At 55.6% G+C, this 26301-nt stretch overlaps 1 protein-coding gene across 4 annotated transcripts in view; it reads left to right on the top strand.

Moving 5' to 3' along the window:
* Positions 1-617: 617 nt before the first annotated feature.
* The window catches only part of VSTM2B (V-set and transmembrane domain containing 2B), a 38797-nt gene continuing 13113 nt past the window's right edge, over positions 618-26301 (top strand). The window contains exons 1-4 of one of the 4 annotated variants that reach the window (XM_034945503.3): positions 618-776; positions 2330-2514; positions 3538-3567; positions 4924-5395. In XM_034945503.3, coding sequence (XP_034801394.1) covers positions 2386-2514; positions 3538-3567; positions 4924-5395 — 631 coding nt within the window. In that variant the 5' untranslated portion in view covers positions 618-776; positions 2330-2385. The other 3 variants (XM_034945501.3, XM_034945502.3, XM_055104036.2) reach the window with 3 other exon arrangements.

The following is a 26301-nucleotide window of genomic DNA, read 5'->3' on the forward strand; positions in this document are numbered from 1 at the left end:
TGCGCCTCCGGGAGGCTGGTAGCCGGGGAAGCAGGCACGTGAATCCACCGGGCTGCCCCACCCCAACCTGAGGTCAGAGCTGAGGCGTAGGGGCGGGGTAGGGGCAGAGGTGCCGAAATGCACTAGTTGGGGACTCCCCGCGGAAGGAGAGAGGAGAGACCCAAGGCGAGCCTTAGGACTCGCCCCTATGACTATGACTACGCGCTGTGTCCGAACCACATGTCCACCCCGCATTTGCCTTCGGGGACCAGACCGCGCTCCCTCAGATGGCTGGGGAGGGAGCAGGCTCCGGGTGAAGGCTGGGGGAGGTACCGGGATGCCGAGTACGCCAGAGCAGGCGGGGGATGGGTTCCGGCTTCCTGCCGCCTCGGCATCTCGCTTTGCACCGGGCAAAGAAGGGGCCACGACCGGCGAAGAGCGCGTGGAGACGCAGGGACCCGCGATCCAGGGGCAGGAACCCCGCCCCCTCCCGGAAACCTCCCGGGCCCTGAGTCGTGCCCGGCGCTCCCCACCCCACCCCCGCCGCCCCTGCCGTCACTCACGGCCGCTGCGGGCTGGCTAGCGTGTGCGCTCTCCGCGCCGCAGGCACCTGCTCGCTGGGCGCTGTGCGCTCACTTCTCCCTCGTGCACTGCAGACTCCCGGCGCTGCCGCCGCCACCCAGCGTAGTCTCCGGCTGGGCACAGCGTTCCGCCCTTCTCGCGGCCCCGGGCGCCCACCCACCCGCCATGGCCCAGGCCTGGGCCAAACAGCGGGGCAGCTGGTTGCCCAAACTGGGGTAAGGAGTTGAGGGCTGGGAGCTGCAGAGAGGACCGAGGGACACACGGGGAGCAGGGATGAGCGGCCGTCTGGAGCCGTGGAGACTGGGAAGAAGCCAGGGAGAGTTTGGGTGGGAGGACTCCCAACCCAAGCGGGTGCGGGGCGGGGCTGTACTCCAACCAGAAAGACGGTGGTCCCTCCGAGCGACCCCCGAGGAGAGAGGGGGCGCGCTCTGGGGCGGGGGCGGGGCGGGCTGTGGCAGGAGAGGGGAGGGCGGGGGCGATGCAGCGGTGGAGGCGGCTTGGCGCCCAGCCACTGACCGCCCCCTCCCTTCCCCTCCCCTCCCCCTCTCCCCGCCTCTCTCCGGCTCCGGGTCCGCCACGCCGGACCCGCTCTCCCCGCGCTGCGCTGGGTCGGACGCCAGGTCTGCGCGCCGCGGCTGAGCGCCCACTCGCCCTGCGGAAAGAGCCGCGGAGGAACCGGCGGGGGCGGCGGCGGGAGCCGAAGGAGGTGGCAGTCGGGAGCAGAACCAGAAGGAGACAGGGAGGCAGAAGCTCGCGGCTCCGTGGCACGCACTCCCTCGGCCAGGGATGGGTCCCGGCGCGGCCCAGCCCCTGCCCGGCCCGCCGGGCAGAGACTGAACCGCGGATCCCCACCGTCCTGTGGACGACCAGACAGAGAGAGGCACTGACCGATCGCCAGCAGCCTCCCGGTGGGACCGCGTCTCCTGCACACCCCGCGCAGCGCCCCCCGCCGGAGCCGCACCGGGCAAGCCGGCGAGGGAGCGGGGCTGATTGGCGGCCGCCGGCGGCCAGGGGAGGGGGCGCCGCGCGGGGCCATGGCAGGCTCGGAGGCGTCCTAGCCCGAGCCGGAGCCGATCCGAGCCCACGCGGCCGCCGCCTCTCCGCTCCCGGGCCCCCGCCGCCACCGCGCCCCCCGCGGGAGATGGAACAGCGGAACCGGCTCGGTGCCCTCGGATACCTGCCGCCTCTGCTGCTGCATGCCCTGCTGCTCTTCGTGGCCGACGGTGAGCGCGGGAACTTTGCTGCCGCGGTGGGCTCGGGGGGGTCTTTGCTGGGGCCGCCACCGAGAAGAAGAAGAAAGAGAACGAACCCGGAAGCTTCGCGGTCTCCAGCAATCCCGCTGTGCAGCCCGGGCCCGGAGGGGTAGGGGGAGGCGAGCGGCGAAGGGTCGCCGCAGCAGCAGCGCCGCGCCCGAGTCGTTCCCAATCCCGCCGGGGCCCCGGCTGCGGAAAGGATGCCTGCGGGGAGCGGGAGTTGGCGCGCCCCAGCCAGGCTCTGGCGGTGCGGCCAGGGGCGGGGGAGAAGCACGAGTCGCCCCTGCCGCCCCGCCCCATCCGGAGGGAAGCAGTAGGCAGCCGATGGCCGGTCCCTGCCTCGGCCCTGCAGCCGCTTCCCCGAACTTTGCTAGCCCCTCCGGCCGTGCGCCAGGGAGCAGCTGCGGGGTGGGGGGCACAAGGCCAGCGAGCCAGAGACCGATTGCCTCGCTTTGGGTTGCCCCAGGCCCCCGACCTACAGCTGGTCACGCCTCTCTCTCTCTCCCCACCCCCAGCTACATTCACAGAAGTCCCCAAAGATGTGACAGTACGGGAGGGAGACGACATCGAAATGCCCTGCGCGTTCCGGGCCAGCGGAGCCACCTCGTATTCGCTGGAGATTCAGTGGTGGTACCTCAAGGAGCCACCCCGGGAACTGCTGCACGAGCTGGCGCTCAGCGTGCCAGGCGCCCGGAGCAAGGTAACCCGCCGCCCACGCGGTACCGGCGCGCGCCCGGCTCGCGCCCGGGGCGGCGAAGGCTAACCCGCGGAGGGAAGCAGCGGGCTTCACTCGCGCAGGGCGCCGCCCTGTGGCGCAGCCCATCTTCCACCTTCGCATCCCAAAGCATCTTCAAAGTCAGCAGTGGTTACCCCCAAACCTGTCAATTATTTTGACAGCATCGCTGTTCCCGCCACCTCCCAGAACTCCATTCACGCCCAGCCCCTAAAGAGCCACACCTCAGCCAGGTCGCTTGCTCGTGCTCGCTGGCTGCGGCCCTCTGATGGGTGCTGGGTAGTGAAGGAAGCCCCCTTGGTCCTATCTGACTCTCCCCGCCCTCTGCCACTTTGAGGACCCCAGGGCTCCCACGGCTGCGTTCCAGAGGCCACCAGAAAACCGAGTACCGGAAAGCCGGCAGGACCTCCAGCCCTCAGGGGCACAGAGGGGCCACTTCTCTGTGGCCGAAAACGGGCCCACGCTGCCTGTCTGCCTCAAAACCCACACTCTCTTACACACTCTAGTGTGCACGCGTGCACACACACCTACACACACACCTACATTCTCCCAGGGTCCCACCCAGAGTTACTCCCACTGAGCCTCCCGCTGGGTCCTGTCCGGACACAGCGGCCCTCCCTCCAGTTCTTCACGGCTCCCAGTGAGCTGGGGGAGGATTTTGAGCCACGCGGCAGGGCCTAAGGATGCCCAGAGGGAAGGAGAGGGGCTTTCCTTCCCACGCTGGTGTCCATCCAGTCTCCCCAGTTCAGCCGGCAGGTGTGCACCAGGGCAGCCACCCGTTGGTCAGGCACCATGCTAGCTCCAAAGCCCGCTTCCTCCTGGGAAACTCCTGGAAAGCCGGACGTCCTTTGTGCCCTCAACCCCCATCCCCCGGGCGGTTTCGGTCCTAGCCTGCCGGAGGAGGGTGCCCTTGCCTAAAGGCGGATCCGAGTTCCCCTAGCCAGAAGGCCGCGAGCCTCACGTCTCTCTCTCTCCCTCTTTGCATTTTAGGTAACAAATAAGGATGCAACTAAAATCAGCGTAAGTGTGGAGCCCAGCGCGGGCCGCGGGAGACCCCTTCTGGCCGCCTCGGGTCCCGCAGCTCCCTCCCTTAGCAAGCCGCGGCGGCCGCGCATGTGGGGCCGCGCAAGTAGGGCAGCGATCGCAGCCTTGCATTGGTGGCTGCTCGGCGTGTCCGGGCGCCATCTGTCGCCGGTTGCAGGGTCGGGTTCTCTTTTGTGTAAATCAAGGGTCCAAGGCTTGAGTCCCCTAATTCGGCTCGGCGCTGACCTGTAAAACTCCCCTTGGTCCGGACTGCGCGCTTAGGCCCTCTCGCGCCTGCCAGCCTCCGCTCTGCGGGCATTCCTCCTAGCACCGGGAGCGCGCGGCTGCTCGCCCCCGCCGCGACCGTGGCGCCAGCTTCCCGCCCCCTCTGCCCCGCCCTGAGCATCTGCTCTGCGCCCTCCGCTGCAACCCTTTATCCTCCGCCTGGATTGCGGGTCTGGGTGCGGGGTGTTGCAGGCTTGCAGGGGACGGGGTAGGGGGTGGTTGTGCCAGGCTGCGAGGGGCCCGGGTCATGGGGTTGCTAACTCTGGGAGGAGATGCGCCCAAGCTTCCCAGCTGGAGCGTAGAAAGGCCTGGAGATGACGAAGCCTCCTCGGGGGCTCGGTTCAGAGGTGAGGGCTCCCTGGGTGTTTGTTGAGAGCCATAGAGCAGTACTTCCCGAAGTCCCCACCGGGGCGCAGGGGAGGAGCACTTCGCTGGGGGGCTTCTGGAGATCCCGCGGAAAGGCGGGTTGGTAGCAGGTGGCCAGGGAGCCAGGCAGCAGCCTCAGCGTTGCTTGCCTTCTTAAGAAAGCAGAGTGTTAGCCGTAAAGGGCGGTATCCGGTGACAGGGTGGCTTTCCTTAGGAAGCGATTCAGGCAGGCCCTCCGTGCTCCGGGAGGTGAGGAGGGCCGGCTGGGGCGGGACTGTCGGTTGGAGCGCGTCGGGGCGGGAAAGACGTGGGGCAGTTAAGGAACAAGGAATCCAGCCTGGGGTTTCCTGAAGGGGCAGGAGGGAGGAAGGAGAGGTGGACTCTGCCCTTCTGAAGCGCCAGCTACGGGAAGACAAGCAGTGTTGGTTTGTATGGGCGGGGCAGATGCAAGGCGGGCGTTTGGTTAACGTGATGGGGACGTGGGGACACAGTCCAAAGAGCTGGCTGCCCGGCGTCCACGCAGAGTTGGAAGCCCTATGCCACGGGGTAGAGCGGGTGAAAGGGAAGCCGGATCGTGATGGTGGGCAAACCAGGATCCGGGAAGTGTTGGGGTGCGCGGATGAGGGGGCGCGACGGCTAGGGTGGCCAGAAGAGCAGGTTTGGGAGCTGCCCAGCCCGGCCTCTAACCCTGCTCTCTTGCAGACCGTACGCGTCCAGGGCAATGACATCTCACACCGGCTTCGGCTGTCTGCCGTGCGGCTGCAGGACGAGGGCGTGTACGAGTGCCGCGTGTCGGACTACAGCGACGACGACACGCAGGAGCACAAGGCCCAGGCGCTGCTGCGCGTGCTCTCGCGCTTCGCGCCGCCCAACATGCAGGCCGCCGAGGCCGTGTCCCACATCCAGAGCAGCGGCCCGCGTCGCCACGGCCCAGCCAGCGCCGCCAACGCCAACAACGCGGGCGCCGCGAGCCGTACCACCTCCGAGCCCGGCCGCGGCGACAAGAGCCCGCCGCCCGGGAGCCCTCCCGCCGCCATCGATCCCGCAGTCCCCGAGGCCGCGGCAGCCTCCGCGGCCCACACGCCCACCACCACAGTCGCGGCAGCTGCTGCTGCCTCGTCAGCGTCGCCGCCATCGGGACAGGCGGTCCTGCTGCGCCAGAGGCACGGCTCGGGTAAGGGCTCCCGGAGAGGGGGCGCACGCGCGGGGATGGCGCAGGGCTAGGGCTGCGCCGGGACGCCCCGGGGGGCTCCGGACCCAGGACCCGCCCCCTGGGCGCATTTGCATATGCATACTCCTTCCTAGTTAGGTCGGGAGCGCCCTCCCCTAGGGCCCTCTTCCCGCGGTTTCTCTGTCTTTACTCCTGGCCTCTGGAAGCATTTCTGATGTGCATTTATGAATGGAGGAGGGGGCTGCCCTGCCAGCTACCTCAGGGTACGCTGGAGGCTGTAGTGTGGGGAGGCGACCTCTTTTGGGTTTGGAGAACTGGACCCTGAGGGCTGAGCTCCGATGGTGGCAAGGGGCCAGTACTCAGCCAGCACCGGTGGTGGAAATGAGCTATCCCCAGATGGGGGCACTGGCACCTGGTGGAGAGCGGGAGGCGGTTAAAACTTGAGTTGCGTTGGTTTCTATTTTGTGTGCTCGATTGAACAGACTTTGTCCAAGGGCGTGGAGGGGCCTGGCTGTGTAACCTACGCCCTCTTTGGCTAAATGCAGGATGGCCCTAGGCACCAGTTCTGCACTCTGCTGTAAATCGCAGATCTTCTCCCTTTGGCTTTGGGGTGGGGGCAGTAAGGACTGAGCCCTAAGCCACTGTTAGGAAGGCACCCAGAGGGGAAGGCTTGCTTTCTTAGGGAGCTGAGAGGCTGGGAGAAGGGATTGGGGGTGGGGGGCGGGATGTGAGAAGGCAGAAGGAGGAGAAAATGATGGCTTGACTACCCCCTGGTAGGCAGCTCTGGGGCGGTAGAAGCCATTGGCAGAGGCAGGGGTGGAGGCGGTGGGAGGTGGTTATGGAGGGTAGAAAGGTTTGCCCAGTGTGCCCCTCCTCCCAAGGCATCCCCCACTCTCTCCCCCTGCTCCAAGCTGGGCCTCAGAGCCCACCCCAGTGCCTGACTGTGAGCAGGTTGCTCCCTCCCTCAGCCCCTCTCCTCAGTCTTGTTTGATGCAGAGTCCCACAGGGAGCATCTCTCCTGGCCACATGGCCCTGGGAGCCTGGCTTTGGGTACAGGTGCATGTGAAACTTCCTAGATGTGATGGAGCACATTGTCACACCCCTACAGTGGTAGTTCTCAAAGGGTGGTCTTCCTGCAGGCTCCTGGACTACCTGCAGAATCCGCTGGGGCAGGTCTTCATGTCCTTAGTGTCACCATCTCATCCTGCCTCCCTGGCTAACTCTCAAGCCCTCCGACAGTTGAGCCTGCAGTCTGCCTGGCACATCAGTTCAGTTCTGTTTCTCATTTAGCTCTACCCACTGTAGCAGCCGCCTCAGTGCGTCTCAGGCTATTGGCTTGATCCAAAGGCCTCATCCCTCTTGGATGCCACACAGGGCCCCACAAGACTGTCCCTCAGGCTATTGGGGAAGGTAGGGACCTGCAGAGAGACTCCACAGCCCAGCTGGGAACTTTCCAGCCTCTGCACTAAGATATCACTAGGTGCTGTGACAAATAAACCCCAAAAGGCCAGTGGCTTGACACAATTCAAATTTAATATTCCTCGTTCATATCAAGTCCTGCCCTGGAGTGCCCCAGGGCATGTGGCGGCTCTGTTCCATGCAGTCATCCAGGGACCCAGGCTGAGAGTACCAGCCTCAGCAGGAGGCTTCCAAAGTCACTCTGGGCATGACATAGAGCCAGCAGACCAGTGAGGAGAGACAGAAGCAGCCCTTGTCAGCTCACTGCCCTAAGAGAATGAAGCCCTAATGCTCTCAGGCATGCATTGTGTATAATGAATCAACTTGTTTCATATGCATTTAGGACGGCCCTAAATATGTATCATTCTTGGGAGACTGAGAAAATAGCCACTCAAATCATTCTGGCAGCGCTTAACTCTCTCAGAGAAAAGCTGGTTTAGAAAAATGGCAAGACGTTTTTTAAGGGCTAGGTCTAGAAGTGGTAAATATTACTTCTACCCTCTTCCATCGGCCAGAACTCAGTCACATGGTCCAACATGGATGTAGGGCCCGCTGGGAAATGTAGTCCTTGGTGTGGCGGCTGCTTTCGGGCCTCATCTCTTCACAGTGCAAGGGGAGCGTGACTCTTGGAGGAGTTAGCCATCTCTGTTCAGCATACAGGCAGTGCTCAGGGAGAGTTCCTATTGACTTACAGAGCCATTGGCTTAACTGATGCTTGTTGGTGAAGAGAACATCCTTCTTACCCCTCCCCTTGGGCCCCAGCAAGGAAATGTGTGCATTACAGGCTGGGACGTACCTCTAGGATATTCCTGGAGGATTTGAAAGGCAGAAGTTCAGATGTAGGTTGTGCCTCCACCACTTACTGGCTGTGTGATTTTAGGCAAGTGACTTACCATCTCTGAGTCATCTGTAAAATGAACAGGATAATCTCTCTGACCTCAGAGGGAGCTTGGTATGGAAATTGCTGCACATATATGTTCATTATTATCACCCTGGTCATTAGCTGCACTAGCTGGAGAGGAGGGGATGGGCAGATAAAGCTAAAAGGTTGGCAGTTGGAAGCCAGGCTATGGAGGGCCTTGAATGCCAAGTGGAACCAGCAGTTGGTTAAAGACCGGTCAAGACCATGTGAAAGAGATCTTTGAGAGTGAACTTGGTTGTGCTCACAAAATGATAATGAGACCAAGGTCATAAGCGCACTCCTGCTTGAATCTCCCTCTTCCCTTGGCCTTCAGCCTGAGTCCCAGGCCCAGCCACAGATGACCTGACTGCCTGCCATAGCCAGTCTGATCTCCAGTCTCGGTGCTGGCCATGGAGGCTGAATGAGAGAGTGAAAATGCTCCAGGACATCTCATCCAGGGAAGGGGGGCCAGTCAGTGCCCTTCTTCCCAGAAGATATGGAGGTCCTCAAGTCAACTCAATGCTGATGGCACAGTGCCCAGTGCCATCCCAGCAGATAGGACCTTGGGCACCCACCAGCCACGGGGCCATATGTTAATGCCCATGTAGGTCACTCGGCCTTCCCTGGAGGGGCTGATGTCCACTGCCATCTAGAAAGCACAGCTTGCCTGGATCCCAGCGGGGCTGACAGCAGCACCCCTGGGATAGAAGTACAGTGGCCTCTGAGGTCTCTGTCACCCCCTAACCCTTGCCAGCTCCTGAACTGGCCAGGAACTGTGTAGACACATCTCAGAAAGAACCTCCAGTCTCTCTCCAAGTCTCCTTTGGGGTGCCCAGAAGGTGGGCCTTCAGCTGGAAGGTCAGAAAACCTGTGTCCCTCACTCTCCAGGTGAAGCTCTCATAAGAGTGGTTCCGCTCCAGGCACTCTATGTCCCACTCTGGGCACGGAAAATGGATGGCAGACCTGTCATTCACAAACACATCCGAACAGCCTTGATGCCAAGGAGGGAACCATGCTCAGTCTTGTGTCCCACCTCACCCCGGTCACCCAAGGCCACGCAGGCTGTGTGCTGTCAATGTGAAGCCTGCAGACTGTGTTTTGGAGGATGGGCATTAGTAACCTTTCTGTAGGGCTGCATCACCAGCCAGTGCCCCGAGCTCAGCTGCTGGCACCAGGTCCTGCTGAGCGCCCTGAGAGGCAGCAAGCCAGCTGCTTTGCTCAGAACCACAGCAGCCTGAGCTGCAGAGGGAGCTCGGGGCAGACGACCTTGGGCCTGGCCTCCCAGCCACGCAATTCTAGGCAGCTTGATGGGGAGGGGTCCAGAAAGGACCGCTGCCTCTTGGTTAATAGTCAAGAGTGTTTGCAGAGGATATCAACCAGGGTGCTGGCAGAGGCACATGGAACATTCAAACAGGGTCACCGGGGGGGATGGAAAGAGCGTAGGTATCAAGGTGTGGACAGGATTAGGGCAGCCAACAAAGGATTGGTGCAGGTCCCCAGGGCTGGCATCAGTGGGAGCCATCAGCAGACCTAGCCTAAAGGTCTGGGGGCAGCTGGTAGCACCCAGAGAGTAGGAGGGGAGGCACACAGCCAACCCACAGTCACCCAGCAAGGATCTCACTCTCCTCCTGCCCTCCATTCCCTGTCTGGGCCTCCCTTTGGCCAAACCCTCCTGGAACCTGAGGGCAGGGGCACCCAGGTGGTGCAGGCTGTAGAGGTCAGCCCTCAGAGGCTCACAGCAGAGTGGAGAAGGGTGGGCTGAGGACCTGGGGGCACCGAAGAGGCTCAGGGCCAGGCACAGTGGCTCACGTGCTGGGCACAGTGGCTCACGCCTGTAATCCCAGCACTTTGGAAGGCCGAGGCGGGTGGATCACCTGAGGACAGAAGTTTGAGACCAGCCTGGCCAACATGACGAGATCCTGTCTCTACTAAAAACACAAAAAAATTAGCTGGGTGTGGTGGCAGGCACCTGTAATCCCAGATACTTGGGAGGCTGAGGCAGGATAATGACTTGAACCTGGGAGGCGGAGTTTGAAGTGAGCCGAGATCGCGCCATTGCACTCCAGCCTGGGCAACAAGAGTGAAACTCTGTCTCAAAAAAAAAAAAAAGAAAGAAAGAAAAGAAAAGAAAGAGGCTCAGGACACTGGCCATTTCAGATTGGCAACTGCAGGGGCGGTCCCAGTACATCTCCCCAAATAGTCCCCCATTAAGCGATCGTTCCTGGAAGGAAGTCAGAAAAAAAGTCCCTATTTTTTAAGTGAGCCACTTTGGTAATGCCACGAAGGAGAGAGGGGGGACTTCCTCCAGCCCTCATCCGTTAGCTACTGCACAGCCAGGCAAGAAAGCCCTTCCCATGCCGCATGTGTACCTAATACACCCAAATACATATTTGCACTAAAAGTTGATGTGCAAAAACTCATTCATTTCACGTCTCATTTGTCAAGAGACATTTTGGTATTTGTGCTTAAAAATAAACTTGGACTGGATTAGCAGAGCAGAGCAGGCGCAGGAGGCCGGGCCCAGTCTTAGCTGTGTTCATAAATCTGGCTCCTAATTAATCTGAATGCTGACCCATTTTTCGTGAACACTTTGTTGCTGGTTGCCATTTCTAGAAAAGAGAGAGAGAGACCAAACAGAGTATCTTCCAGACTAACACTTCTAAATGGAAAAGGCACCGCAGTGAAGTCTAGCGCGGCCTCAAAAGAATCCAGTTTGCAACTGAATGGCTGGTGTGTTGGCCAGAGGTTCCCCTCTGCAGGGACCTTGGGATCAGAGCAGTGGCGTGTGAACCTCTAATTAGCCTCAGGGCTCTGGCTCCAAGGAAAGGCACCATGGCCCCCACAGAGAGCCGGCTGGATGTGTCAAGCTGCCGCTGGGTGCCCACACGGAGAACTGGCTCTCAATATTTCAATTAATAATGAGAGAAAGACAGCCAAGGCCATGGGTATGATGGCTGTAGAGAGGCTGTGGCTGCTGGGAGCCATCAAAGGGGAGCATCCTTGGATGTCGCCATGGCAACCGTAAACCATGACCAAAGGGGGCCGTGGGCAAGGTGGAGACAGTCACTACATCTCGACCCATGCCCCGGTGGTGACAGAGCTGAAGGAATGGCACACACGTGACCCAGGAGAATCGCAATGCAGCAGAGTCACCAGCAGTACCAGCAGGCCCAGGACCTGTGGGCCCTGAGCAAGCCATTGAGGCAGCCATCTGGTTTTCCCATCTCCCCAGACCCACAAGGACCCAAAGGCCCTCACCTTAAATGAACAGTCCACTCTTCCCCCAAGCTCTGATGTGACATGAGAATTATAATTAAGAAGAAAACAAATCTGGCAAGGGATGTCCCAGAGAAGAGAGGGCGAGGCTCTCTGAGCATCCTGAAAAAGAAAATTAAAGGATTTCATAAAGGAAATGGCTGAGCCTCACAGCTGGCAAGCAATGCCTGCTTCATCCCTAACAGCAGCAATCTTACGCCATTATCAGTGACATGGCATCCTCTCCCCCAGCAGCCAGTCACTGGGAGCCTGCTGGGCCCAGCCCCACGCTTGCCATGAGGGGGAACCAGAGATGGCAGCGTGGACCCAAACTTAGAGGAGCCAGGGCACCCAGGTAATTCCAGGACAAAGCAGTCTGTGCTGTGCCAGCACTAATCCAGCTGAGGCAATCAGGAGAGGCTTCCTGTAGGTGGTGTGTGACTTACAGCTTGAAAGAAGCACCTGAGGCTGAAGTCCTCCCAATTAGGTCAGACCTTGGAAAGCTTTCAGATGCCCCCTCTCTCCTTCCCACGGTTGGAGAAGTCCACACCAAATGGAATGGCCTTTGTGTATCAGTCAGCTCACTGGGCAACCATCCTCTCAGCATCAGCAAGACCCTAAATTCAGGATAAAAACAGCTGCTCTTGGATTATAATAATGATAAATAATAACATTTGCCTTTTACTGAGCACTTACTATGTGCCACGCTCTCCTCTCACCGGCTTTCCTCCTTCCCGCAGTTCTCCCTAATGCCTCCTGCTTCAGTCCATCCCTCAGAAGACAGAGCGCTCTCTCTGTGCTCATAGCCAGAGCCCACACTCTCTGCCCAGCTGGAGTGGCAGCCCCCAAGAAAAGAGCTGGAATCCAGCCTTGTTAAATGTCACCGGGAACTAACCCCCCAACAAGGAGCTGCTCATTAAACACGCCAGGTGCATATCCTTAAAGCTCTGAATATTAAGGATTCCCCAAGCATCCGTGGGGATAAATGAGGTCAAGTGCTTTTGTAATATGATATTGATTAGTTCTGCTCTGTGTGGACAGAGCAAGGCCTTGGCTGTGGTCTAAACTCCTGAGCTTTCTGGGAGATGCCAGCATGGTTTTAAGACATTTTTGCAGCACAGGAGAAAAATAAAAGCATTATCTTTTTTATTCCCCCATGCTTTGCTGACTATCACCAGGCATCTCTTGTAAACTTGTATCCAGAGTGGTGAGAAGGTTTCACTTTGCCTTACATAAGGGCTGCAGGGAAGTTTGAGATGGGAAGTCAACAGGCTCAGCCCCTGTAACTCTTGATTCCTGACTATTCCTGATGAAGAATGACACACCTCCTTCCCTGGGGTGGTGCTTCTAGGGAAATTAGCCTGCTTGTCAGTGGCTTTGGTGCTCTCAGGGAAGATGCGCTATAAATACCAAGATGGAGGATCCAGTCTGGCCTGCTATGGGTTAGGGTGTAGCTGCTGTTAAACAGCCAGCGGTGGAGGTGGCTGGGGGTGCTGCTTGCAGACAGCAGCACCCTCGGTGACCGCAAAGTATGAGCATAGCCCAGGCCCCTTCTCCTGCCTGCATCTTCCACAGGACGGCCCTTGAGAGACAGACCTTGTGCGAAGCCTGTCCCTGCCAGCAATCCTGTTTCTGGAAGTTATTGGTTGTTCTGTTCTGTCGTTACTGCTCTCTGGGCTAAAATATCAAAGCTACTTTGGACAGGCTTCAGTTAGCTCTGGTTCTTGCAGTTCAAGAGGAATGTTGAGGGGTCCTGGCGTTGGCATGAAATAAGGAGCCAAAGTGGACATTTCGGAAGCTTTTCCCCACAACCACCCGCCCCCACACCCACCTACTCTCCCGCACCCACCTAGTCTCCTGCACCCATGGGCCCTGCTCCATCCAGCTCAGAAGTAACCAGCTTGCCAGAAGGGCCACTGAGAGGGACAGAGCACCCCCTAAAAGTCCCAGCTGAGCACCCGATGCCCGCTAGAGACCGAGGCCAGGAAAATTACCTAGGCAGATCAGTCCTCCCCACAGCTGCCCATGCTGGTGGGATAACCAAAGCATCACCCGAGGGAGACTGAACATGGTTCCGGAGGAAGTTACACTCACCACCACTTCCAACCATTGCATTCTCTCCTGACATTTCAAATGTTCCTCACTGTTCAGCCTGCTGGCTCACAGGTAAGCCAGGATTTCAATGCCAACAAATTTGCCCCATTTCTGGGCCATTACAGGGCTCTGGCCCTGCAAAAGTCACAGCATGTGCTTCTCACTCCTGCCCTTCATACCCTAAGTATTATGCTTGTTTTCCAGATACATCCAACCATTTGATTGGAATCTTGAGTCCATCACTTCCCACTCTCTGTGTGCGAGTTCCATCATCTGTTATCATCAGCACGACACCGATTCCTATGCCAGAGAGTGGTTGGCAGGATCGGGGGGGATAATCCATGGAAAGATGTTAGCTTAGCACAGGGCCTGACACCTAGAATACACTCAGTGGATGTTGGCTTTGGTAACCAGCGTTATTCATGGGAATGGTGTTAACCATCCAGGATCGCTTACTAAGCTGGACAGGGTGCTCCGATCTGAGACTTCCTTCATGAGACCGCCCTCCCTCCTGCACATGCTGTGAGCATGATGGAGCTAATTGTGATTGTATTCGTCCATTTTGCATTGCTATCAGGGAATACCTGAGTCTGGTCATTTATAGAGAAAAGAGGTTTATTTGGCTCACAGTTCTGCAGGCTGTGCGAGCAAGGCACCAGCATCTACTTGGCTTCTGGTGAGGCTTCAAGGCGCTTTAACTCAAGGCGGGGAACTAGACGTGTCACATGGTGAGAGAGGAAGCAAGAGAGAGAGGGAGGATGTGCCAGGCTCTTTAAACAACCAGCTGTCATGTGAAGTAACAGAGTAGGAACTCACCCATTATCTCATTACCATGAGGAGGGCACCAGGCCATTCGTGGGGGATCCACTCCCATGACCCAGTTACCTCCCACCGGGACCCACCTCCAACACTGGGGGTCACATTTCAACATAAGGTTGGAGGGGATGAACGTCCAAACCATCTCAGTGATGGGGCTGATGGAACTCAGAAACAGAAAGAGCCATCAGATTGCAAATGGCTCGGAGAGTTGCTGTTTTTGTACGTTCTCTGGCTGCACCATTTCAAGGGGGGAAGGTAGAAAGATGGGGATGGTGCCACATCCTCATCCTAGTCTGGTTGGGGTTGTTTGCCATGAGTCATGAGCTCCTTGGTGAACAAGGACAGCTTCATCATGGTGTCGTGTGGTCCATCAGCAAATTAAACCCCCAGGTTTGCCCATGTGCCGAGTCCTGGCTGTGCTAACAGGGCTCCTGGGGAAAGCTGCTCCATGTCATGCCTGGTCGTGCTTCTTTGTCATATAGGCTGCTGCCAGTGGCACGGGCACTGTGATGTGAGGGGGTAGGGCCTTTCGGGTGGCAAGGAGAAGCTCAGAGGAGAGGCTGGTGTTTGCAGCACTGGACAGCTGTGTCTCCAGGGGAGAAGTGGGGAGAAGGTAGAAAGCTCTCTCACCATGTCATATAGCCAGAGAGCCTCCTGGGGTAGGTCTAGACTGAGAGGAGGTGCCCGGAGTCCCCATCCCTGGGGCCTTTACAGAGATAGAGTGAGAGAGAGAGTGAGAGCCACCTATGTCAGGGAGTGCCCCACAGGGATGGGCCTTTTGGGGACTCACGCCACCGTTACAGGCTCAGGACGTGTGCTGGTTCTTCCACTTGCGTTCCTGCATTTTGCTTTTCATGTTCACATCCACCCCAGCTTCCCTTTCTGTGGCTCACTGTGCCCAGAGATTGCTAATAAAGGTGCCACTTGGCACCGAGGCTAGTGAGAAGAATGCAGGACAGAGATACCACCTCTGGGATGTGCTGGGAGTGTAAGCAGGCTGCAGGCCAGGCCAGGAAGCCAGGACCCCTCCTGCCTGTCTCCACCCCTCACGCCCATGTGAGCCTGCCTCCCTCCCAGCACAGACAGCCCACTGCAGACTCCTGCTGAAGGCCCACCCACCTGTAATCATATAGCTCTAGAGACAGAGAGCCTTCCCTCTGCTGACCCTGGCCTGCTGTCCATCAGCTGCCCTCAGGGAGGAAGGCACAGTTTTCTTTAAGCCAGGAAAGCCCAGCTGCAATGTCAGTCCCCTTAGAGTGACTTTTATTACAATTGATTCTCATACAAATGCCGCTTGGCCCAGAGGAAAGATCTTTAATAAACCCATGGAAGGGGGAGCTGACATCACATCAGGCTCAGTCCGAGTGGGGGGTGGGGATTCCTGGTCTGCTGTATCTGGTCTGGCTCAGGCCAAGGGGCAGGGAGCTACCCAGAGCATCAGGCAGACCTAGCCCCTGCCCCAGGGAGGAGCTCATGGTCTAGTTATGGTGGCCATGCAGGAGGATGAACCCAGGGCTCAGCTCAGGCACAAGAGGGGCTCAGAAATGGTGGGCTACCAGGATGGACTAGTAGTTGGGAAGAACTCAGAAAGGTGGGGCCAGGGTGGGCTGGTAGTTGGGAGAAGACTTCCTGATCCTGTAGCCAAAGGAGTTTCTTTCATTCTGAGCACCTAGATGTGCCTTGCTGCTGCCTCAGGGCTCCCAGCAGTTCTTTCCCTGTCCTGCAGTCAACACCTGGCTGAGTGCCCCATCCAGACTGATGCCCACGGACAGCAGGCCTGGTTCATTCTCACTGCTGTTTCCCCACTGTCCTATATTCATTGGACTTGGTACTAGTTCATTCATTCATTCAATCATTCATCCAGCAAATGTCCATGGAGCATTTTTTTATGTGCAGGAACTTTTCTAGTCACTAAGGGCATAATGTGATTAAGACTAATGAGGTCCTGAGAAAGTGACAGAGGAAGAGACAGATATTGATCAAATAGTCACATAGCAAGTGGAAATTAGCAGCCATGGCTGGTACTCTAAAGGAGAGGCCCATGGGCTATGGGAGCTAAAATAGGGAGATTTGACCCAGTCAGGGAAGGGTCACCAAGAAAGTGACATTTGAGCCATAATCAGGAAGACAGTTAAGAGTTGGCCAGGTAAAGAAAGAAGGTAGAGCTTTCCAGGAAGAGAGACTCACATGTGCAAAGGTCCTGTGGCAAGAGGGATCTGGGGAAATGCAAAGGCCTCACAGAAGCTTACTGTGGTGGGTGCAGAGAAAGCAAGATGGGGAAGCAAAGGGGAAATTAAGTCAAGGTTAGAGTTTACTGGTCAAACAGGGTCAAACTGTAAGGCCTTTTGAAGAGATCAGGAAGCTTTGACTTTATCCTAAGGGCAGTGGGATGGGGTTTGAGTGGCTAGGGCATGATGCCTTCAGAAGTGGTCACTCTGGTTGCAGTGTGGAGATTGGAGAGGTGGGATGAATTTGATAGATGGGGAAGACCACTTTGGCGGCAGTGATCCAGTCAAGAGATGATGGGGCATGGACTCATTGGATGGATGGGTTGATGGATGTCTGAATGGGGTGATAAAAACAAGTAGCTGGTGGGTGAGTGAAGGGAAGGATGTGTGAATGGATGGGGGATGAATGGGAGGAAGGATGAATAGATGGGTGGATGATGGAAGAATGAATGGATGGGTAGAAGGAAGAATGAGTGGATGAGTGGATGAATTGGAGAATTAATAGATGGGTGGAAGGAAGGATGAATGGATGGGATAATGAATGGATGGAATAATAAATGGATGGGATAATAAATGGATGGGTAGACAGAAAATGAGTGGATGGGTAGATGGGTACATAGAAGGGAGAATAAATGGGTGGGTAGAAGGATGATAAGTTGATGGGTAGTTGGGTGGATGGGTAGAAGGAAGGATGAGTGAATAGGTAGATGGGTGGATGGTGGGAGAATTATTGGATGGGTGGAAGGAAGGATAAATGAATGGGTGAATGAGTGGGAGAATGAATGGATGGGTAGAAGGAGAATGAGTGGATGGGTAGATGGGTGGGCAGATGGGAGAATGAATGAATGGATACAAGGATGATGAGTGGATGGGTAGATGGGTGGGTGGATGGGAGAATGAATGGATGGATACAAGGATGACGAGTGGATGGGTAGATGGGTTGATGGATGGGAGAATGAATGGGTAGGTAGAAGGATGGTGAGTAGATGGTAGATAGGTGAGTGGATGGGAGAACGAATGGATGGGTAGAAGGATGATGAGTAGATGGTAGATGGGTGAATGGATGGGAGAATGAATGGGTGGGCAGAAGGATGATGAGTAGATGGGTAGATGGGTGGATGGACTGGAGAATGAGTGGATGGGTAGAAGAATGATAAGTAGATGGATAGATGGGTGAATGGATGGGAGAATGAATGCATAGATACAAGGATGATGAGTGGATGGGTAGATGGGTGGATGGATGAGAGAATGAATAGGTGGGTAAGAAGAAGGATGAATTAATGTGTGAATGGGTGGATGGATGGGAGAACGAATGGGTGGGTAAGAAGAAGGGTGAATCAATGTGTGAATGGGTGGATGGATGGGAGAATTAATGGATGGATAAAAGAATGATGCGTAGATGGGTAGATGGGTTGATGGTTGGGAGAATGAATGGGTGGGTAGAAGGAAGATGAGTGGATGGGTAGATGGGTAGATAGGTAGATGGATGGGAGAATGAATGGGTGGGTGCAGGGATGATGAGTGGATGGATAGATGGGTGAATGGATGGGAGAATGAATGGATGGATGGATGGATGGATGAGTAGATTGGGAATGAGTGGAAAAACAAATAGCTGACGGATAGGTGGAAAGAAGATATAAGTGGGTGGATGGGTGAATGGAGAGTAGAAAGTAGGAGAAATGGGTAAATAGGTAAAACATGGATGAAAAGATGGGTAGATTTGGGATACAAGTTGAGGCTTGCAGGATGGGTGGGATTGGGATTGCAGGCATGCCTAAGGTTGGAGTTTCCAGCAACTGAATACTGCACACTCATGTCTTCCAGGAAGGAGGCCATAGGAAAAAAGTCTCCAAGTGGTGGTAGGGCCCAGAATTCCATGCCATTCCATGCTTCTGCCTGCAGTCCCTAGGCCACTGAACATAGACAGAGGGGAAGGGCAGAGTGAGTGGACACAGCCAATCCCAGCCTGCTTCCGGCTCCCCTAACCCCTCAGCCTTCAGGGACAGGAGCAGCGGACCTCCTCCCTCTGCTGGGCACTGGGTTCTCTGGTGGATGCAGCCTGGCCCAGATTTGCTGATTCTTGTCCACGTACAAATTAATGTAGATATGTTTTTTCAGGCATTTAAGAAATCTCATCTCCAGGTGGGCAGATAAATAACTCTATTCACATTAAAGACTAATGTAACAAAAATACACCAGGCAATAATTCATAATGCATTCTATTCTACAGAGTCATATTTTAATGTGTGACATATCCCAGGCAGCTCCTCTGTGCTAATTTCATTTAATGAGCACATGTTATAGAATTTTCAGAGCACTATCCCTGGGCAATTAAAATATGTTAACCTTTTGGTTAAATTGTGTTTCTAAAGAAAAGTCCTCACTGTGAAACAGAAAGAAATATCCAGGTGTCACTGAGGTGGAACCCAAAGGCGGATTGTAATGGGAAAGGGCTGCTGTTAGGTCCTGCATGTGCTGGCTGGAGGGACCTACAGCCTCCTCCCGGACCTCAGGCCATGCTGCACCATCCCTGCCCTTGCATGACCCCAGGCCCATTTCCACTGTGCAGGACAAGGAGCTGAAGCCTGGACCCATACAGTGAGCAGCCTTCCTTGAGCAGTCATTAATTGACTACCCACTATTTGCCTGACCCAGGAGATCCAAGGTACACCCTGGCTCCAAGGTTGGGAAGATTGTAGCGTGGAGGTGAGGTACCCCCAGACAACTGGGGTTTAAATAGGGCTAGTATAGGAGACTTCAAGGAGGGGCAGGCTCCTCTCTTTCAAAATATGGACAGGTCCCCCAGCTCTGCCATCTACATAATGGGCACACCAGTGCTCCAGCATTCCCAAGTCCGAGAGTTTCAGATCTGGAAGGGGCTCTTAGAGAGCCTAGGGTGAGTGATTCCCAAACTGTGCTCCTTAGAACCCCAGGAGCCCCACCCCAACTTCAACCAGAGCCATTCTGCTTCTAATGGTTTTACATATTGGGGTTCCATGCAGCCATTAGTTGAAAATAGGGTTCTACTGCTTTAAAAGATTTAAAAGCAGCTTATATAGTTCTCCTGTGTGTATATATATATACCTACATATATATATGCACATTATATTAAATATATATATGCACTTTATATTAAATATACAGATAGTTTTCATATATATGCTGCCTTCTAAGGGAAGAATTTGAAGTGGCTTATAAAACTGAATGTGGCATAATAGAATGAAAAGTTTTTAATGAACAAATTGGAATAAAAGGAAAATGAAGGTGAATTTGTGAAATTATCTTGAGAAAAAGTTAGACAAAGACATGTGTACTGGCAGTGTTGGGAAGCTGGAAGGTGAGGTCAAGGTCACTCTTGCAGCCCTGGGCTCCCCAGAGGGAACTCAAGACGGGCCTCTCAGCCCCAGCTTGTATCTGAAGGTTAAAAATGCAAGGCCACCTTTGAAGGACCTGGCCCATGTCTGGTGCATTATGGATGGTTAGACCAGCTGGGATGTCTAAGAAAGACTTTCATTCGTGCATTCAACAAACATTTTGTGAGCCTGTCAGGGTTCCGGCAGTGTGCTGGGTAATGAGGACATATGCAGCTGAAACAGCCATGGTCTCCACTCTCTCAGGCACACCCGCTAGCAGAGAAGACAGGGGTCAGACGGTAACACACTACGGCCATCCACATACAGCCCCGAAGAAATGGAACTTGCCTTGGAGCCTGTAGGACAAAGGGAGCCTCCAGACTGGATCAGCGAGGGCCCAATGTCTGAAGGAGACCCATGGTCTGAGGAGGACGGAAATGAGTGAATGGGAGGTCTCCGGGGGTTGGCAGGGTGGATTCATGATGGCACTGGGAGTCAGGCAGGGGTGCGGGGAGAGAGGTAGCCAGGCGAGAAGAGTTAGGTCTTCAGCCTGAGACAGAGACTCCTGGGAACCTGGGGAGCAGGAGGAAATTGTGCTTTGCATGTGAAAAGAGTACTCTGGGTCGGGCACGGTGGCTCACACCTGCAATCCCAGCACTTTGGGAGGCCGAGGCAGTTAGATCACCTGAGGTCAGGAGTTCGAGACCAGCCTGGCCAACATGGTGAAACCCCATCTCTACTAAAAATACAAAAGTTAGCTGGGTGTGCTGGCGCATGCCTGTAACCCCAGCTACTCAGGAGGCTGAGGCAGGAGAATGACTTGAACCTGGGAGGTGGAGGTTGCAGTGAGCCAAAATCATGCCATTGCACGCCAGCCTGGGTGACAAGAGTGAAACTCCATCTCAAAAAAAGAAAAGAAAAGAGCACTCTGTTTCTGCAAAGGACATGGTTTGGTTCTTTTTTATGGCTGCATAGTATTCCATGGTATGTATGCATCACATTTTCTTTATCCAGCCCACTGTTGATGGGCATCTGGGTTGGTTCCATGTGTTTGCTGTTGTGAGTCATGAGTGCTATGATGAACATACAGGTGCAGGTGTCTTTTTGGTAGAACCAACCTGCACATGTACCCCCGATTCTAAAATAAAAGTTGAAAAAAGAAAGAAAAGAAAAGAAAAGAAAAACGGCACTCTGGGCAGCCACGTTAGAGTGCTGGGCTATCGGTGACTGGCTTGCGGGGGCTCAGTGGATGCAGGGAGGCCAGTCAGGAGCTGCTGCCCCCACCCAGGTGAGAGCTGATGCAGTGAGGGGGACGGTTGGAGTGCCAGGGCAGGCTGGGTGTGGGGTAATGGCAGGGGCAGGAAGTAGATAGATTCAGAGCTGTGTTGGAGTCAACTTGTGGGGGCCTCTGAGATGGGCCAGAGAAGATGGGTGAGCTCGAAAGAGCCAGAGAGGAACAGGAAGGGAATCTAGCAAAGGGAACAGACTGAGCAAAGGCCTGAATTCAGGAGAGCCTGGGTGCATGCAGCCCCCAGCGCAGGAGCCCCATTTACCTGGAGCTCAAGACACTCAAAGGAGTGTGGAGACAGGCAAGGCAGCACTGTCCACTGGGTGAAAGGGCTTCCAGCTGGCTAAGGAACTTGGACTCATTCGTAGGTACCAAGGAGTCACTGGAGATAACCTTCTACCACCTACCCACTGTGTGACCTTAGTCAAGTCACCCAACCTCTCTGGGCCTCACCTATGAAAGGGGAAAGTGGTTTCTACCTCCCAAGGCTGCTGAGAGGGATAAAGGGGAAAATTCTCTTGCAGGGGCCGAGTGCAGCTGCTGGCACTGAGAATTGTGTGCCTTTTAGCAGCCCACAGCCTCAAAGGTTAGCAATCCAGATGGGGCAGGGGCCCCTCAGGTGAGGAATGGGCCCCACGCTGAGGGAGGCAGCCTCGCCGTCCCGGCTGGGGAGCGCCCCCCCCCCCACCCCGGTGCTCACTGCAGTTGGGCCGCCTGCGGCCCCCTCTGACAGCAGCTGCCCGACCACAGAGAAAAGGCCTGTTTACCATTCACATTAAGTGACATCATTAAAGGGCCATTGGGGGCAAGATGTTATCTCAAAAGAGGTGGAAAACTGGAGAGGAGGTGGCAGCGAAGTTGGCCACATTAAAAAGCCACCATGAATGTTAACATTCAGGGAAAAATCTCATCCCCCATTCTCCTTCCCTTGCAAGTAGTCAGGGGCCAGGGTCAGGCTGAGGCATTCATGGGGAAGGAGAGTTCCAGCTCTTTGGGCCCGAGAGGTGGTGTGTGTGGCAGTGGTTAGGTATACACAGGGGCCAGACTGCCTGGGTGCAAGTCCCAGCCCTGCTGTTTATCTCAGTGTGGCCTTGGTTGGGCTGCCAGATTTAGCAAATAAAAATATAGGACACCCCGTTAAATTTGAATTTCAGATAAACCACCAGTAACATCTTATGAATGTAAGTATGTTCCATGCAATATTTGGGACATACTTGTACTAAAAAGTATCCATTGTTTTTCTGCAATTCAAATTCAATGGAGTGTCCTGTTTTTTACCTGGCAACCCCAGGCCTGGGGCAAATCACTTCATCTCCCTGGACCTCAGTTTCCCCAACTATAAAATAGGGGTAAAAGTAACTCCTGCCATTACAAGGACTGAATTTAACGTAGGTCACATGCTTGCTGCAGTACCTGGCCCTAATAAGTGCTGGCAACCTTTGCCTTATTATCCGAAAGGTGCTGGGTTCTGTCTGCTTGACTGGTCTGGTCCCTGCCATCTGCTCTTGACTAGAGGTCATCAGTTGCAACACCAGGCAATTGCCATGTCCTGGCTTTGGGTGGGGCTGCTTGCTGGGGGCTGAGGAGAGAGGGAGGCCCTAGGCCAGCCCTCTGACGCATGGGCTTCCTCCACGACCAGAGAGGTAGGACATGTAAGGAAGGCACTTGGGGGTAGCAGAAGAGAAGAAGGCAGAGGCAAGGGGCACCTAAACAAACAGCACAGACGTTTGTGCCAAGCTCTCTGTGTTTGGGTGCTCAGGGAAGGCTGCCTGGAGGAGGCAGCATCTAGACAAAGGAAAAGTAGGGGGCCAGTCGTTCTGCGGGGTCAGCCTGGATATGCTTGTAGGGAACCAGAGCACATGGCTGCAGCAGGCGAATGGTCAGATTGAAGTGGGGGGATGGGGAATTACGGACAAACCCCAACTGTGGCACTCAGGCAGTGGCTCTTTCTCCTGTGGGCAGAGGGCAGTCATCAAAGGTTCTGCTTCTCAGGGAGAGTGTCCAAGTGCATCTGAAGGATGGAGTGGTTATGAAGGCAGGAGAATGCTGTAGGGGCCACTGCTGTCATTGGGCATAGTGGAGGCCTGAACTGGGGCTGCAGCAGGGGAGAGAGGGCACAGCAGGGAATGGCTAAAACAGGCGGGGAACAGGCAGTCCAGCCACATTTGCCCAGGAGTACTCAGGCTCCTTGCACGTCCTGGACACGGAGGCAGCCATCTGGGCATCATCACCAAGGGATATGACGTCACCCCTAGGAGGACAGCTTGTCTGCAAACCCAGGAGCTGACTACCCAGGGCCTGGAAGCGAGGGACAAGGCAGGAGGACCTGTGCACGTCTTGTCTGCTCTCAAAGGTCCGCACCCCACACTGGACTTTTCTTTAAAATATCTCGATTTCCTTTAAAGCCCAACTGCATCAGTGGCCCCTCGCTTCTGCCCCACTTACAGTACACATTAATTTTATGGCAGAAACTAATTCTACCCAAACTCCGTTAGTGTTCAATTATTCCTCGCTGACTGCCTTTGAATAAATATCCATGAAGAGGCTTTTAATAAAACATCAACAAGGGAGGCAGCCTCCTTGCAAGGTGGCAGAGGTTCTCACCCTGCAGCGGGCTGGGCCAGTGCTGCGTCCAGGGGAGAGCTGGAAGCCAGGTTCTCAGCAGGGCCTGGGAGATCCCGCCAGATGCTCCCAGGGTGGGGCAGGCTCAGGAGCCCCATCAGGAAGCCGGGAATGTGGGAGCTAGGAGAGCCAGCCCCCTACATGAAGGAAGGGGTGTGTCTGGCCACACAACTGCACAGGGACAAAGATAGGATGCATGCCAGGCCTCCTGGGTCCTGCGCCAGGCCTGGCACATAGAGTGCAAATTCAGGCACCCACAAAGGGCCAGGTTGGCTGAGCAAAAGGGGCCCAACTGCGCAGGAGGCTGGGGCAGGACTGGCAGCTCACCCTGGGCCCAGGCTGGTGGCTAGCAGGGAGGGATGAGGGGAAGGATTTCTGCTGGGAAGAGCAGCCGGCCCCCGCCCACCCCAGTGTCCTGTAGCTTGGTGGAAAAGCAGGCCTGGGGTTGCTGATTCTGGGGCCTTTCTAGGAAATACCTGAATCTCTGCTTTTATGTAGAAGTCTCCCAATTTTTACATGCCGGATTATAATTTACAATTTGTAAGACTCTGTGTGCACCAAACTAGACCCTTCTGCAAATCAGACAGCCCTCAGGTGGCCACTTGGTGCCTTTACCTTGTCCCTGGGCTCTGTAGAAGACAGCATTTTGTAACCAGGAAATCAGGGAGTGGGGCAGGCAGGGAAATAAGAAAAGTGAAAGGCCAGTCTCTGGGGGAGTCCCGACGCTGCCCCCAATGCTGCACCCATGCTGCCCCAGGGGAGCTCTAGCACTGGCCCCAGTGCTGCCCCAGGAGAACCTGATACTTCCCCCAGTGCTGCCTCAACATTGCCCTGGGAGAGCCCCAACGCTGCCCCCAGTGCTGCCCCAGGAGGTCCCTGACGCTGGCTCCAGTACTGCCCCAGGAGGCCCCTGACGCTGGCTCCAGTGCTGCCCCAGGAGAACCCTGATGCTGGCCCCAAGGCTGCTCTAGGAGACCCCAGACACTGGCCCCAATGCTGCCCCAGGAGACCCCTGATGCTGGCCCCAATGCTACCCCAGTAGACCCCTGACGCTGGCCTCAGTGCTGGCCCTGACCCTGGCCTTGGCATCTGGACCATATATGTCTCCCCACAGGGAAAAGGATGGGGTTTGACTGTAGCCAGGATGGCTACTAGATGCCCTCTCCTACTCTCACTCCACAAGCCCCTGCAAACCCAGAGAAATTCGTTGTACACTGGCCCCAGGAAGCTCGGAGACGGAGGCTCCTCCTTCAGCTGGGGCATGGCCTTCTGCTGCACTCCTGAGCGGGCCCCAGGGCAGGTGATGGGGAATCGGGAAGAGCAGGTCTGCTCCCAGCTGCCCCAGGCAGACAGCCATCCCCATGGCTAAATGGATGTTCAAGTCCAGCCCATTAAGGCCATGGTTGCCCCTTGGGGGCAGCCTTCTTGTTTCATTCTCAGATGACAGCAAAAGAGACTAGAAATAGGCTTGAACATCAGAGCTGAGGGGCCCCTATCCAGGACCCTCAGCTTGGCTCTCTAACCTTTCTAGCCAAGAAGCCCTTGTTCTGACTAAAGATCTGTTATAAGCCAGGAGTGGTGGTTCTCACCTATAATCCCAACACTTTGGGAGGCCAAGGCGGGAGGATCACTTGAGGCCAGGATTTGAAGAGCAGACTGGGCAACATAGCAAGATTCCATTATTACCAAAAAATTTTAAAATTATCTGGGCATGGTGGCATGTGCCTGTAGTCCCAGCTACTCAGGAGGCTGAGGCAGGAGAATCACTTGAGCCTGGGAGTTGGCTGCAGTGAGCTATGATTGCACCACTGTACTCCAGCCTGGGTGACAGAATGAGCCCCTGTCAATCAATCAGTCAATCAATCAATGTGCTATGACAGCACAAAATGCAGAACAGACATGAGTGGCCTTGATCTGCTTGACACAGAGGAGGGATCTGTCTGTGAGACCTCCATGGTTGTCCTCATGGTAGAATATCCAAGCTTGCTGTTGGAATGGCTTTGTCTGAAGATGACAATGTCTTCCCTTGAACTAGCTCTTCTCTAGTGGCTGCCTGTACTCAGTGTGTGAATATTCTATGCAATACTGGACAAAGCAAGTGAAAGACAGAAGCATTACAGCATCAGCCTATGAAATGAGCCTCCACTTAGCCAGGCTGCAAGAGCCAGACCAGCCTGTTGTCCATTTTTGTGTGTAGAGCCAGACCTCAAATGTGTCTTCATTTTACTTACTCTTCTCAAACCTGAAAAAAAAAAAAAAAAAAAAAAAAAAAAACAGCGCTGTTTGCAAACCCCTGAACCCAGATGCAGCTCCCAGGCCACCAGCAGGTTTGCAGGGGCAAGGGACCTGGCCAGGCCCAAAGGATCTCAGCCCCAGCGGAGAGGGCTGCAGCTCTCTTCTAAGCCACAGCCAGAAAACAAGGGCCACAGACTAAAGCTGGGGCCCATATTACCCCAAAGGCAGAGGGAAGCCATCCATACTTCTAGAAACATGGGCAGCAGTGGCTGCCCTGGTGAGCTGTGCAGGCTGGTAAGCTGGGAGCCCCCTACTGTGATCCCAATGCCCACAGGGTAGGAGTGGCCCCTCTGCACTCCGTTCCACAGCATAGAAACAGATACTCCATGCCTATGGAAGTCCCAGCCCATATGGGTATTCCCAACCCTTCTCCCCACTCTCCAGGAAGCTAACTCACAGGCTTGGGCAGAGCTTGGGTCAGACGATGGCCTGGAGGAACTTTCACCTTTACTTTTAGCACAAGGCATGAAATGGCTTGAGAGCTGCCATATTGCTTTCTGGCAGGGATTTGGAATTCTGCTTTTGCTTGATAAATTGAAATGAGGAATTTCCTAGACAAGCTGCTGGGCTGGCACCTTTAGTGTGCTTATGGTGGG

This window comes from Pan paniscus, chromosome 20 (genome assembly GCF_029289425.2).
Source record: "Pan paniscus chromosome 20, NHGRI_mPanPan1-v2.0_pri, whole genome shotgun sequence".
Taxonomy (NCBI): Eukaryota; Metazoa; Chordata; class Mammalia; order Primates; family Hominidae; genus Pan; species Pan paniscus.